The 15,239-nt window shown below is 34.4% G+C and overlaps 1 protein-coding gene across 6 annotated transcripts in view; it reads right to left on the reverse strand.

Annotated features, from left to right (window-relative positions):
* Positions 1 to 15,239, reverse strand: part of Pikfyve (phosphoinositide kinase, FYVE-type zinc finger containing) — a 78,100-nt gene that overhangs the window by 50,332 nt on the left and 12,529 nt on the right. For all 6 annotated transcript variants that reach the window (XM_076865880.2, XM_076865882.2, XM_076865881.2 and 3 more), the window contains 4 exons: positions 11,609 to 11,816; positions 9,605 to 9,694; positions 1,738 to 1,876; positions 126 to 283 (listed from right to left, as the gene is read on the reverse strand). In XM_076865880.2, coding sequence (XP_076721995.2) covers positions 126 to 283; positions 1,738 to 1,876; positions 9,605 to 9,694; positions 11,609 to 11,816 — 595 coding nt within the window. The remainder of the gene's footprint in view (positions 1 to 125; positions 284 to 1,737; positions 1,877 to 9,604; positions 9,695 to 11,608; positions 11,817 to 15,239) is intronic.

Here is a 15,239-nt window from a genome sequence, read left to right on the forward strand (position 1 = left end):
AACCATCAAATACATTAAAAAAAGGGAATCTACAAAGAAATGTTATCCCTATATCTTCAAATATGTGTCCTCATTTAAAATAAATTAACAAATAATATCAAACCTCTTTCTTAAGATCACAATACCTGGTAGCAATATGTCCATTTCGGATTAGCCAGTTAACCAATTCCTTTCCTACAATGCAATTGGGATGGGTTCTCAGCCAGTACCGGTGATCCTGAAACTCCATTCCACTACTGTGATGGCAGATTTTTTTCCACAGGTCCTTTAATTGAACACTGTCCTGCAATACATTGAGAGCAAGTGTTACTCATAAGAATGCTATTTACCTGTACAGATGCTTTCCTGTGATTTTCACATTCATAAAAGGAACTTTGATTTGCATTTCTTTAGAGCAACTAATTTATATGATTTAATATAAATGACGCATACATGAGGAACAACTTGAACTCAGTTCATCTAATTCCAAGCATGACTTTTCTCTTAAAAATCAATGATCCCAAGTACTATATTTTTGGATCAATGGCACATATTATCCATCTCTTAGTTAAGTACAAAATATATTCTTCTTTTTTGGAAACTGGATAACGGTAGAAGATGGTGACAACAGGCAAATCACAAAAATCTAAGGTAACTGTTCCTGGTAGCCTTCATTCCACCATATTCATTCCACCCTTTTCAGCACCACCCAACTGCTAGATAAATCTTCCAAAAAAAAAAAATAAATAATAACTTTATCCACTGCTCAGCAACTACAGGTTCAAATCTAAACTTGAGTGACCAAATTCATTGCCTTTCACTGGGTAGTCCCAAATAACTCCATTCTCAATGCCCACACTCTCCAACTTAAATTTTCTCCCAATTAATAAATCCTACTTTATTCCATGGAAATGCCATGCTTATTCTTATCTCTATACCTTTCCTTACATCTATATATAAGATTCACTTTCTTTACTACTTATCCAAATCCATTCCGTCCTTCAAAACATAAAGCTCAATACCTTTCTGACACCCTAATTAATGATCAATTTTTTAAACTTTATATCATTCATGACACTCTTTTTTTTAGTATTAAGACATATATGTATTTATTTTACCATTTCTACCTCCTGAATTAAAAGTTGAGGATAGAAGCCATATCTTTCATTTCTTTGAATCACTCTGTGGATTGAACACATGATTTTATATATAAGCAAATGGAAGAAACTAAATATTATCTCACATAAACTGAATAAACTGTCTCAAAGGCTTCTCCATGTGTATAAGAAACTTGTTTCGGGGGGCTGAGGATGTGGCTCAAGCGGTAACGTGCTAGCCTGGCATGTGCAGGGCGCTGGGTTCAATCCTCAGCACCATATAAAAATAAAATAAAAGATGTTGTGTCCACCGAAAACTGAAAAATAAATATTAAAAAAAATTCTCTCTCTAAAAAAAAAAGTTAAAAAAAAAAAAAAACATGCTTCAAATTTTAAACAGCAAGCTGGAACCTGAGAATTAAGCTCTCTTATATTATGTAGGAAACTGAATTCTGATCTTGCCAGAAGAAAGGGGTAAAAAAAAATATTAATGCAATAAGTAGAGAAAGAATACTGACCAGTTTCTCTGGTGAGCTGAGTAAAAAGTTAAGCTAATCATTTCTGTTTAACTGATATGCTATTTCATTTATGTTTCTTTAAAAAAAAAAAAAATCAATGAAATAGACATCCTTATGATCAAAACTAGACAGTGTATTAGTACCAGAAGAATTTTGCGTTCATCCTCAGTGGTCTCTGTCCTAACATATGTTCGGTTAGCCTGGGGACTGACAGATGTCTCATATGAAGGTACCATAGGAGAACCAGATCGATCCAATGACAGGTTAGTAATACTGGCTGATCTGGAAACAAACAAACAAACAAAAAGTAAAATAGCAGTTGTAAATTCATCTATAAATAGAATATAATAAACATTCATATTTAAATAAATGCTTACTTGCCAATGTTAAGGGCAATTTTATTTTTTTATTGATTCTTTTTAGTTATGTATATAAGATAGTAGAAATTATATTGATATAATTATACAAGCATGGAATATATCTTGTTCTAATTAGGACTCCATTCTTATGGACGTAAATGATGTGAGATTCACTGTGGTATGGTCATATATGTATACAATAAAGTTATGTCAGATTCATTCCACTGTCTTTCTTTTTCCTATCCTTCATTCCCCTTTGTCTAATCCAATGAAATTCTATTCTCCCCCTACTCTCTCCCTGTTGTGGCTTATCGTCCACATATCAAAGACCTTTGGTTTTGGGGAATGGGTTATTTCAATTAGCATGATAGTGACCAGATGAATCCATTTACTGGCAAATGTCATAAAGTCATTCTTCTTTATGGCTGAGTAATATTCCATTATGTACATGTATATTTTCTTTATCCATTCATCCGTTGAAAGGCACACAGGTCGGCTCCATAACTTAGCTATTGTGAACTGTGCTTCTATAAACATTAATGTAGCTGCGTCACTATAGTATGCTGATTTTAAGTCCTCTGGGTATAAACCAAGGAGTGGAATAACTGGGTCAAATGATGGTTCCATTTCTGAGGAATCTTCACACTGCTTTCCAGAGTGTGTGCACCAATTTGTAGTCCCACCATCAATGTGTGAGTATATCCTTTTCCCACACCCTTGTCAACATTCATTGTTACTTGAATTCTTGATAACTGCCATTCTTCCTGGAGTGAGATAAAATCTCAATGTAGTTTTAATGTGCTAGAGATGTTAAACATTTTTTTCATATATTTGTTGACCATTCATATTTCTTCTGTGAAATGTCTATTCAGTTTTTTGCCCATTTATTAATTGGGTTATTTGATTTTTTGGTATTAAGTTTTTTTGAATTCTTTGTATATCCTGGAAATTAACACCCTATCTGAGGTGCAGGTGACAAAGATTTTCTCCCATTCTATATGCTCTCTCTTCATGCTCTTGATTGTTTCCTTTGCTGTGAAGAAGCTTTTTAGTTTGATGCCATCTCATTTATGGGTGTGAGGACAATCTAGCTGTGACATCTGTTAGCCCATTGATTGCCAGAGCTGATTCAGCTGATTTGGCTGCCTAGGTGGGTGGCCCCTTACTCGCTCACCATTTCTGTGTGTCCTCCCCACTGTATGCTCAATTGAAGAGGATGACCTTCTCCAATAGTGGAGGACTGTTCTTCAGTCAAGGGTATATTAGTAGCTGCATTGCCCTCCTAGAACCTCCAAACAAGCTCTCAAAGGCACTTTTAAAAGTAGTTATGATGATTATGTACAATGTCATTATTGGGAAAAACTAGGTGAAGGATACTCAGAAATTGTACTATTTGTGTAATTTCTATGTGAGTCTAAAATCATTTAGAAGTAAGTTTAAAAGAAAGTAGAAAGTAATTATGGAAATATTACAGAAAAATAATTATATAGTTATATATCAGTAATATTTCAAAGGAAGTAGACATAAACACTTGTTAAAAATATTAAAAATTAGGGGGTTTTATAGAGAAATATAAAAAATGGTAACTAAATGTAGAAATAATATTACAAATCAGGAAGCAAAAACTATGGTTCAGAGGTCAAATCCATCCTGTTTTTGTACAGCTCAGGGAACACCAATTCTGAACCCCAACTATGTGAAATGTTATGTTCAAAAAAAAGAATTCCTCTTTTCTCATTAGCAGACCTACATTTAAAATATTGTCCCCAATTATTATTAAATTTTCATTTCATCAGTTAAAAAAACTAGTGAATATTTGTTTCTTCTAATGACAAAAGTACTTATACATACCCTTAAATGATTTATAAGTGTATTATCAACAGCATCAAGCAAGCTATTTAAAAAAAAAAAAATTATGTAGCTAAAAATTTACTTTGCTTCTACCTAGGAAAAATGAAACCAAATTTTAGCTTCCAAACAAAGGATAAAAGGCAGAAGCATCTCTCTGTTAGATACTACGTAACCCATTCATTAGGGCAACACACACACACACACCCCTTATTTAATCCTCACTGTATTCTGTAGAGTAGGTATTTATAGTTCCATGTTATAGATAATGAAAGCCAGAATCAGAGCTTTAGTTAATTTTAGGGCAACTCAGCTAATAAGCATGAGGGCTGTCATTCAAAATTAGGTTTCAGCCGGGTACAGTGGTACACTCCTGTAATCCCAGCAGCTCAGGAGGCTGAGATAGGAGGATCGTGAGTTCAAAGCCAGCCTCAGCAAAAAGTGAGGTCCTAAACAACTCAGTGTAGATCCTGTCTCCAAATAAAATACAAAAAATAGGCCTGGGAATGTGACTTAGTGGTTGAGTGCCCATGAGTTCAATCCCTGGTACCCCCCCACACCAAAAAAAGAAACTAGGTCTCAAATGAAAACCATCTTCTTTCCAATATAAAGATTTAAAAATATTTTTAAATAATTTTAAGAAATTATTCAGAGATTTAGCAGAAAGTCACTATTAATGATTAATATATCAAATAACCTTTAAGCAATATTTTAAAAAATAATCAGCTATTAATTTCTTGGCATATTCTTTTAGATTGCCACTATGTCTTACTCAATTAAAATCTGTTTTCCAGTTGGAGCATTAGTTCATGCATTCTGCTTTGTCTAATATTCTAACCATCCTGCATGTATGCTATTACAGTGGCAGTAAGAAAAAAGCAAATTGGTTAATTTTGTTGTCAAAAGCGCTAATGAATATGCTAGTGGCAAGAATGCTGATGAAAATTATAAGCATAAGGGCTGCCACTCATTGAATAAATTTCATCTCTTCTAAAGACCTTCATCAATATTAGAATTACTTCAAAACACATGAAGATATATTGTAAACACAGCTATCTCTTTGAGTACATGCCCACAGGAATACTACAATTTATCTTATTTTTTAAAAACTTTCCACATCCCTCTGCTATATTTCCTTCCTTCTCTTTATAGCAAAACTCCCATTTCCAATTATTCCTCCATCCTATTTTAAACCCCAACCAACCCACTGAAATTACCTAGTATGCTTTAACTCATCTTACTTAACATTTCAGCATTTTAACTCCTTGAAAACCTCTCTTCACCTGTCTAGTAAGGCAAACACACCTGGCCTGGTTTTCCTCTCGCCTCACTGGCCTCTCCATCTCCTTCTTTATTGGGTCCTCTTCACTTCCCCAATCTCAGTCCTTGGTCCTATCTCTTCTTTTCATACTCACTCTGCTGACGATCCCCATCCAGGTTTATAACCTTAAATACCATTCACATAATAATGACACCCAAGTTTATATTTCCAGCCTGTACCTCTTCCCTAAATTCTGGATTCATATATCCAACTGCCTATTTGACATCTTCCTTGGATCTCTAGAAGGTGTCTAATTCAGCTTGACACCTGTTAGTCAGAACTGTTAGTCAGGCATTGTGGCACATGCCTATAATTCCAGCAACTTCAGAGGTTAAGGCAGAAAGATCACAAGTCCAAGGTCAGCCTCAGCAATTTAGTGAGACCATGTCTCAAAATAAAAAGGGCTAGGAATGTAGTTCAGTGGTAAAGCACCCCTGGGTTCAATCCCCAGTGCCAAAATAAATAAATAAAATCAAACTGTTACTCCCTGTCTTCCTCCATCTCAATCAATGTCGATTGCAATTGCTCAAGTCAAAAACCTGAGTCATCTTTGAATTCTTTTCCTGTTGTGGCCTACATTCAATTGACTAGCAAATGTCATTATGTCTATACTCAAAATGTATACAAAGATCATTATTAGGAACATTGATAAAAACAGAGTATGATACATACAACACATCAGATGACAAAAATTTCTTACCGTTATAATTTCCGGAATTTATACATGATTATGTAAGGGACCTTAATTTTTTGTTCTAAGGGAACACACTTAAATATTAATAAGTAAAAAATAAGACTTCCTGTTTCTGGCCTGACATGTAAGAATCTTAGAAATTTTTACTCTGTCCCAACAACCAAAAAGCTAAAAAAACTAAAAAGTCAGCAATTCTTCATAGATCTGTCAGACAAATGAGATCACAGGACAAACTGCTACTCCAATCATAAGAATGAGACAGGTATGTACAGAGAATAACAATTTACTGGAGCAGAAACTCACAAGTAGAAACCTCCCTGAAAAACAACTCATTTTAGGTAGAAAAACCTGAACTATAATTGACAAATTACAGACAGCTCACTGTGAATAAGCCTGAAAACTCTAGGTGGGCCAAGTATTGGGGAGTGGGGCATGTATTTGTGAGTTTCATTTTCAGGAGTGCTACCAGGTCCTCGTGGTGAATGTCAAAGAAAAAGGCCCTCCAGCTCCCCACCAGCAGGAAGGAAAAAAATACAATTTTGAATATGCCAGATCTTTTTAATACGGCCTTCCCCGAGAAGAAACTATTTTATTAGAGCCTAACCTAGTAAAATAGCAGAGCTAAACACTCCCCCCTCCCCAGGGGAAGAGAAATACCCAATACCAGCCCCCTCTAAACCATCCATGTGGGGGAAGAGAAACACACAACTCTAGCCCCTTCCAACCATCCTGTCCCACCTAAGGAGGGCAAAGGAGGGGGGACAAGGACAGAGGGATAGGGAAGTACTTAAAAAGTTTATAGTCCCATGGCACAGGCTCACCAAAAAACTGAGACTTAACCAAAGGAGTCTGAAGATACTTCCCCTCATCCATGCCTTATCATTACATGACTAAAGAAAGACCTATTTACTGCAGTTTCTTTCACCTACTACATCATGTCTAGTTACCAACCCAGAAGGCATTCTAAAAGGCAAAAAAAAAAAAAAAAAACCAGTTTGGAGATATAGAACAAATATGAGAAAAAATTAGGTATGGCACAAATGTTGGAATTATCAGTGCAAGACTGTTTAACAAAACTTGTATGAGATCTAAATGAGGAAAACTACAACACATGAATAAAATAAATTAAAGAATAAATAGATATTTCATGAATAGGAAAACTCAATATTGTCAAGATGTCAGTTTCTCCAAACTTGATCTGATTCATTGCAATACCAATCAAAAACCAGCAAGTCACTTTGTAGACATCAAAAAAGTAACTCTAAAGAATATAAGAGGCAGCAAAACACCCCAAATAGTCAACACACTATAAAAGGAGAAAAAGTTGGGGAACTGATACAACCTGACTTTAAGATTTACTATAAAGTCACAATATTCAAGACAATGGTATTGGTAAAAGAATAGCCAAATAGGTCAACAAAACAAAAAAGAGCCCAGGAATAGACTCACATAAATTTTCAACTGACCTCTGACAAAAGAATAAAAGTAATACAAAGAAGCAATTAATCTTTTCAAGTAAGTTTTCAATCTGAAAACTCAACTGTCCATCCACATATTAAAAAAATAAATAAATCTAGAAAAGTACTGATATCCTTCACAAATTAACTCAAAATGGATCATAGACATAATTGTAAAAGGCAAAACTCCTAGAAAATAACATAAGAGAAAATCTAGATGATCCTGGATATGATAATGAGTTTAAAAATATGACACTAAAGTCACACTGCATGAAAGAAATAATTGATCATCTGGACTTCATTAAATTCTTCTGCTCTGCAAAAGACAATGTCAAGAAAATGAAAAGACAAGCCATACACTGGGAGAGAATATTTGCAAAAGACACGTCTGATAAAGGACTATTATCTAAAACACAACAACATGCTAGGTGTGGTAGTACATGTCTCTAATTCCACCAACACAGGAGGCTGAGGTAGGAGGATCACACGTTAGTGACACTGTCTCAAAATAAAGAATGGAAAACCAGTGGGCATGGAGGCTGATAATGTAACTCAGCAGGAAGGCACCTCAGGAGTCAATGTTCAATGTGAGTAATGCCAAAAAAAAAAAAAAAAATTTTTTTTAAATAACAATGAGAATTAAAAACCAATAAAGTTTTTTGCTGTATTTAAAAAAAATAAATAAAACAAAATTTTTTAAAACTCAACGATGAGAAAATAAACAAACTGATTACAGATGGGCAAAAGATTTTGACATCTCACCAAAGAAGATATACAAACCACAAAAAGGCAGATAAAAAATATGTTCAACATCGTATGTCATTAAGAAATGGCAAATTAAAACAATAATGAGATACCAATATACATCTATAACATTGGCCCAAATCCAAAACACTGAAAACACCAATGCTGGTATCATGCGGAGCAAGAGAAACTCTCATTTCATTACTGGTAGGAATGAAAAATGATATAGACACTTTGGAGAACACTTCGAAAATATCTTACAAAAATTAATCATGTTCTTACCAAATGATTAAGCAATCATGCTCCTTGTTATTTATCTGAATAAAGTGAAAATTACTTGTACACAGGTATTTATAGTAATCTTACTCTTTCAATTGCTAAAACTTGGAAGCAATCAAGATGCCCTTCAGTAGGTAAACAGATACTGTACAACTGGACAATGGAACATCATTCTGCACTAAAAATATCAAGTCATAAAAGATATAGTGAAAACTTTAATGCCCATTACCAAGTGAAAGAAGCCAATCTTAAAAATCTACATACATTTTGTGTACATAATTCTGGTAAAAGGAAAACTATGGAGACAATTAAAAAAAATCAGTGATTATCATGGGTTAGAGGGAGGGATGAACAGACAAAACACAGCAGATTTTTAAGGCAGTGAAACTACTACTCTGTATACTACATTGGTAGAAACATGTCATTTTGCATTTGTCCAAATCCATACAACCTACAATACCAAGAGTAGACCTTAATGGAAACTACAGACTTTGGATGATAATGTGTCAGTGTAGGTTCTATAATAAATATACTATAATAAATATACCACCATGGTCCCAGATATTCACAGTAGTGAAGGGTTGAGCATATGGAGAACAATGGAAAAGGGCCTCTGTATTTTCTCCTCAATTTTATTATCAGCCTAAAACTACCGTGTAAAATAAATCTGATGAACTAAAGAAATTAAAGATAACAATGTGTGAAACATACTCTCAAATGGTTCAGGAAAAAAATGTATGTGCATGTGTAAAATGACAGAATAGGCAAAAACATAAATAAGTAAATCTTAATGAATATATGGATACTTATTTTCTTATTCTTGCAAATCTTCTGCAAGTTTAAAAGTTTTTCAAAACAATTAAAAATTCAAGAAAAAAACACTCTCCCCATCTCATTCAGAGTAAAAGTCCTGACAATTAACTGTAAGACTGATCTACTTCAGACTCACAGTATTGTTTCTTATTAGTTGCTGGGAACTTGTCATTCTTGTTTTCTTGGTACACTCATACAAAAGGTCCACAAGGTTTCATTCTCTCACATCATTCTCTCACATCCTTCAGGTCTTTTTACTAAACTAGAAGACAGAGGATGGTGTAGGTCCCAATATCTTAAGCCATTGATGAATACTGGAAAGAGCTACTCAAAGAATGAAAGCAAGAGCTGACCAACAAAAAGAAAATGATAGTTTAATTCAGCTTTTAGAACTGGGATTATAACAAGCAATCACCTTTTTTAATGCTTGTTGTTATTACCATGACAGGAAATAAAAAACAGACACAGAATACAGTGTTTCCATTTAGCATTTACCTATTTCGAGCGGGGGATTTCCCAGCATCCTCCTGAACAGATACAAGTCTTGTTGAAAGAGCAGTGTTGGAGGAGTCTGGATGAATCAAACTATAAAGAAAATAGGAAAATATTGAGATCACTTGGAACAGTAAAAGGCAAACCCAATTCCAATGAGATGCTTTAACATTTAAAAGCAAATTAAATCTTTTCCCCTGAAATTGGGGGATTATGGGTCACTTTTGCGCTTGCTTGGATTAAGGTGAAAACTGTGTGTGATTATCATATCAAATGTCAAAAGAATGATAAAGTTTTTTAAGTATACCAAACATTAAGAACACCAATAGCCAAACACGGTGGTACATGCCGGTAATCCCAGCAACTCAGGAGGCTGAGACAAGAGGACTTTGAGTTCAAAGCCAGCCTCAGCAATAGCGAGAAGCTAAGCAATTTAGTGCAATCCTGCCTCTAAATAAAATATAAAAATAGGGCTGAGGATGTGATTCAGTGGCCATGTGCCCCTGAGTTCAATCCCAAGTACACCCCCCAAAATAACAATAAAATAATGAAATTGGTTGGATCAGTGACTTACATGATAACTTCCCAAATCACATATATATAAGATGGAAATGATTTGGGAAATATGAGTTCCAAAACTTTACTCTCCGTCCCCACAGCCCACTGGAATAGCAAAATAAGAAGTAAATCTAGGTCTAAGAGCAGGTTCTACCTCTTACTAGCTGTGTGACCAAATTCATTATTTAATCTTTCTGAACTTCAGCATCTGCATCTGTCAAAAGGAAAAAATAGTGCCTACCAAAGAGGTATAATGAATAAAAGAGAATGAATATTAAATAATTAGCACAAAGTCTAAAACTATTATTCTACCTTTGACATCTATCAAACACCTCTCAGGAAGCTATCATACCTGGTTTGTTTTATAAAATTTGTTTTATTAAACTGTACCTGCCAATTAGGGGCTCATATAGCCAGATCATACACAATTAAAAGATATTACTAATTAAAATAAGCAAGAATTGAAGACTTTCTATACTTTGTACTATATAATTAAATATAGAATCAATTTTTTAAATTTATAATAGGTATGTAAGAGATAAAGAATCATGATACTACAAACATCAAAAGATTCATCAAGTAATTTAAGAAAAAAGAACACTATTACTGATTCCAAAGTACCTATGTTCCCACCATGATTTATTTTGTATACTTCTGAAGTTTACATAAATGAAAGGTTTGTGGATGTATGATTATATGACACATCTTTTCCATTTTATATTATGTCCCTAAGATTCATACATGTTCAACTATAGTGGTAATTGGTTCATTTTTTTATTTGTTTAAAAATAATGTACAGTAAAATTCCTCACTTCCTTAAGATGTAACTGAGAAAATATCTTATCAGAAAAATGTTGGTTAAAACTCCAAGCTCTTTGATATGGTCAGATTTGGTATTATGCTTAAGAAAATTATGTTGCTAGAGAAAGCAATCAGAAACTGATGAACCTAGGACACTAATTCAAACAATTCTAAGTAACTTCCAAGTAACTTCCCCTACTACCAATCCATTTAGACCTGCAGAAATACAGGAAATGTACCTTTGGAAGGAAAAAAATCTAATTTCATTTAGAAATATGAATACAAATCTCATGAGTATTATCCATAAAAAGACTTCATTAGGAATTATTAATCTCAGTGACTTCTGTTGCCTATTCATCAAATATCATGAAGTTTATATACATGCCATGTGCTATTCTTGGTGCCAACAGTAAAACAGTGAGTGAACAATAAAGATATAGTCTCTCGTCTTAAGGAGATTATACTCTAATTGGTCAATAACCTCACTACCCATAAATATCTATGATCCTGCTGGAGGTGAACCAAGGAGAAAGGAGAAAATGATGAATTTGAAACAATTCAAAGAATAAAAGTCAACCAAAAGCACTTATAAGTCAAGAAACTTAGTATTTCTCAAGTTTAAATAAAATTATATTCAAGTGCCAGTACCTTTGCCAGGCCAAATCATCCTCTAAGAATATGTTACGGCTGGCTTTTCTACTCCCAACAGGTGTTCGGGGTTCACTGGGATCAAGTACAGACACAGAGCAAGCAGAATCTGAAAGAGCATTCAAATCTTCCCCAATGGAATTACTGTCTGTGGAATGAGCGTAACTTAAGGCTATTTTTCTACAATAGGTGCAAGCTCGGAGGTCTCCTGGGAGGAAAAAAAAAAAGAGAGAGAGAGAGAGAGAGAGAGAGAGAAAAGGAAAATGAGTAAAAAATAGCAATACTATATTATTTAAAATATTTTAAATCCTTGGGTTAACAAATAATCTAATAACAGGGAAATGTCTTCAAGTCTTAAAAGACTACCCCTAAAAAAAATTTTTTTAAATAGTTATTTTTTAGGTGTAGATGGATACAACACAATGCCTTTATTTTTTTATGGGGTGCTGAGGATCAAACCCGGGTCCTGCCCGTGCAAGCCGAGCCCTCTACCGCTGAGCCACAATCCCAGCCTCCCAAATTTTTTAAAGAAGTAAAATACTTCAGCTGGCTCTGTTAAGTATTTTAAGAATCTTCACTATAATTTATCCAAGTGTCCAAATTACTTCAAATATTTATAACAAGGTAAGAAAATCTGACCCAATAATACTGGAAAACTCTGTTTGTAAGATATCTTTTCAAAATTGTAAAAATGAAATAAGGGATCTATCAAAGGTAGGAATTTCAAGCAGAAAAAATTTCAATACAGTAAATAAACCAATGTAAATGTAAACAACACAATTTCCCTAGGCAACAAGCGAGGAAATTAAAGTTTCTATTATGAAGCCCTGAAGAGTGGCCTCTAGAAGGGTACACAATTTTGAAATAAACTAAGAAAATGGCCTAAACACAATATGATATATTGAGAAAAACTTTGCCGAAATTCTTAGAATGAAAAGTTAAAATAGAAATGAAATGTAATTGGGAGAAAAACAAGATTACAACACTTCTAAATTTTTTTTTTTTTTTAAGGATGTAGTCCTGCCCAAAAATAAGTGTTAATTTCTACCTTGTTTTTCTAAAACATTGTTTTGTGTGATTCCGTAACAATTTGGTGTATTAAAAATGGAGGTGAAATAGTCATATGCCACATATTGTTTTGGTTAACAAGATCACATAATACAATAATTGTAACATAATGGAGCCCACCTGCAGTGCTGCAGATCAAACCCAGGGCCTCACACTTCTGAGGCAAGAATACTACCACTTATCTGTAGCTCTGGCCCTTGAAAAATTCTTATCACCTGGTGATGTTGTAGCCATCATAATGTTGTAGGGCAACACATTTCTAATGTTTGTGATGCTGTTATAAATAAATCTACTACTCTGTAGATCTTATAAAAGCATAGAACATACAATTACATATATAGTACATAAAAGTTGATAATGATGATAAATGACTATGTCACTGACTTACGTCATTATGATTCTACACTTTTTATCATTATTTTAGAATGAACAACCTTTTACTTATAAAAAAATTTACCATAAAACAGTATACCATGTTGGATCAGTAGTAATCTCTCAATTGTTCAAGAAGCTATGTTAATACTCAGAAGGCTCAGATAGAAGGAACACCTGAGGCCAGAAGTTCAAAACCAGCCTGGGCAACTGCAAGACCCTAAAAACCCAATCCACCCTACCAAAAAAAAGGGCCATAGGGATCTATTAACCAGCACCATCCAGGTTGGTTTAAGTATATTCCATAATGTTCACACAAAGACAAACTCACCTAAGTAATGCACTTCTCAGAACTTACCCATCATTAAGCAACACAAGACTATATTTAACTTTACATGTAATTTAACAATTCTACCTTATTTATTACCACTACTACTAAAAATCTGAAGTGACAGAAAAGATTTCTAAAAGTTCACTGTATTGCTTTTGCCATAATTTCACCAAGTATAATAATACCTCTATTTTACTTTAAAACTACTATTATATAATACTTAATTTTATTAAACTGTACATGTATCTTAATCCAAATAAAATGTCAGTTGTTGACATACTAATTTCTGTCACCACAATTTAAAAGATAAAATCTATTAAAACTATTAAGAAAAATAGATCTGCATCCACTTCAATCAGGACCCCAGAAAACAGTAACAACAAAGTGAATACCAGTCTAGGATAATCAAAGCACTAGGATAATTACCATTAACTGACCAAGGCAGAATTACAGTGAGGATGTGAAATTACTTCCTTCCTGAAAGACCTACAGTTTACCATTACAAAAGCGGGTTTGTTTCTTACACTATTAAAGGAAATCTCCCTGAACCAGTCAGCTCTCAAAACTAAAATTATCAAACCAACAAAGACAGAGACAGGAGTGATGGATCTGTTCACAAGCCAAAGAATATGAAGAACTGCCAGCAACCACCGGAAAATAGGAGAGAAGCCTGGATGAATTCTCCCTTGGAGCCTCCAGAAGGAAGCAAGACTGCAAACACTTTGACTCCAAGCTTTTGGCCCCCAGAAATGCAGAAACGGGAGAACAAATTTCAGTTGTTAAAAAAAAAATAACAAACCCATAACTTCAATTACCAATCTTGCAGTATGTCTGCTAATAAAGTGAGGACACTGATTAGGAAGAAATGGGATCCTGAAAATTAGAATGAAGATATATGGGAAAAACCAAAAGAAGCTAAGGATATTGAACCCCCAAATCTGAACCTCCTGTCGGAAGAAGCCTTTCCAAGTCATCTGAAATTAACTCTGCTTTGCTTCAGGAATTTGTAATGCCCTCCCTGGAGTTAGGTGCCTTGCAAGACACTTCTAATTCCCCTCAAGATCTATTCCTAGTACCTCCATCCCATAGTCAAGTCCTGCCAGGTCTTAAAGGTAAGGTACAAAGTAAGACCAATGAGGATGTATGCGGTATACCCAAAGAACCACATGACTTTTCCAATTAATATAGACAAAAACCCAAGGAATGTGTGAGATGGCTATTGAGGGTATAGGATAAGAGTGGATAGAAAATTGGCCCAAGTTGAATTTACTGATATGGGTCCACTAAGTAGAGATTCCAGATTTAATCTTGCAGCTTGAGAAATTAAAAGAAGCTCTTAAGTCTATTTAATTGACTGGCTAAAATATGAATCTTTAAAAGGTGGCTTATATTAAAAATGAAGATAAAATGCCTGAACTTCCCTGATATACTACAGAGCAAGGAATACATAAGCTTAGGAAACAGGAATGAGTCAATTTTGCACATACATAACCACACTCCCTCTCTCTTATTATGTGATGCTCTGCATGACCTTTGGGCTCTGCTAGCAAGAAAGATATCACCAGAGGAGTACCCTAGACCTTGTACCTCTACAATTAACCAAAACAGGTTTTGGGGTTTTTTTTCCTGACGCCAATTATGAAACAGGGATTGGTATGTACTGGTTTGGCTAACATAGCTAAACCTGCAGAGGAACTGAGCACAGCTCAATTCATTGTTCAACAGCTACTGGGTTTATTTGGTCAAAATACTCACTCGTAATTATGGAAGCAGAAGCTTCTCATACCTGTTGTATTTGGAGCTATCACCAGGAACTAAAAGCTTAAGCAAACAAAAGATTTTCTTCCTGATAACCTGAAT

Source organism: Callospermophilus lateralis, chromosome 9 (assembly GCF_048772815.1).
Source record: "Callospermophilus lateralis isolate mCalLat2 chromosome 9, mCalLat2.hap1, whole genome shotgun sequence".
Taxonomy (NCBI): Eukaryota; Metazoa; Chordata; class Mammalia; order Rodentia; family Sciuridae; genus Callospermophilus; species Callospermophilus lateralis.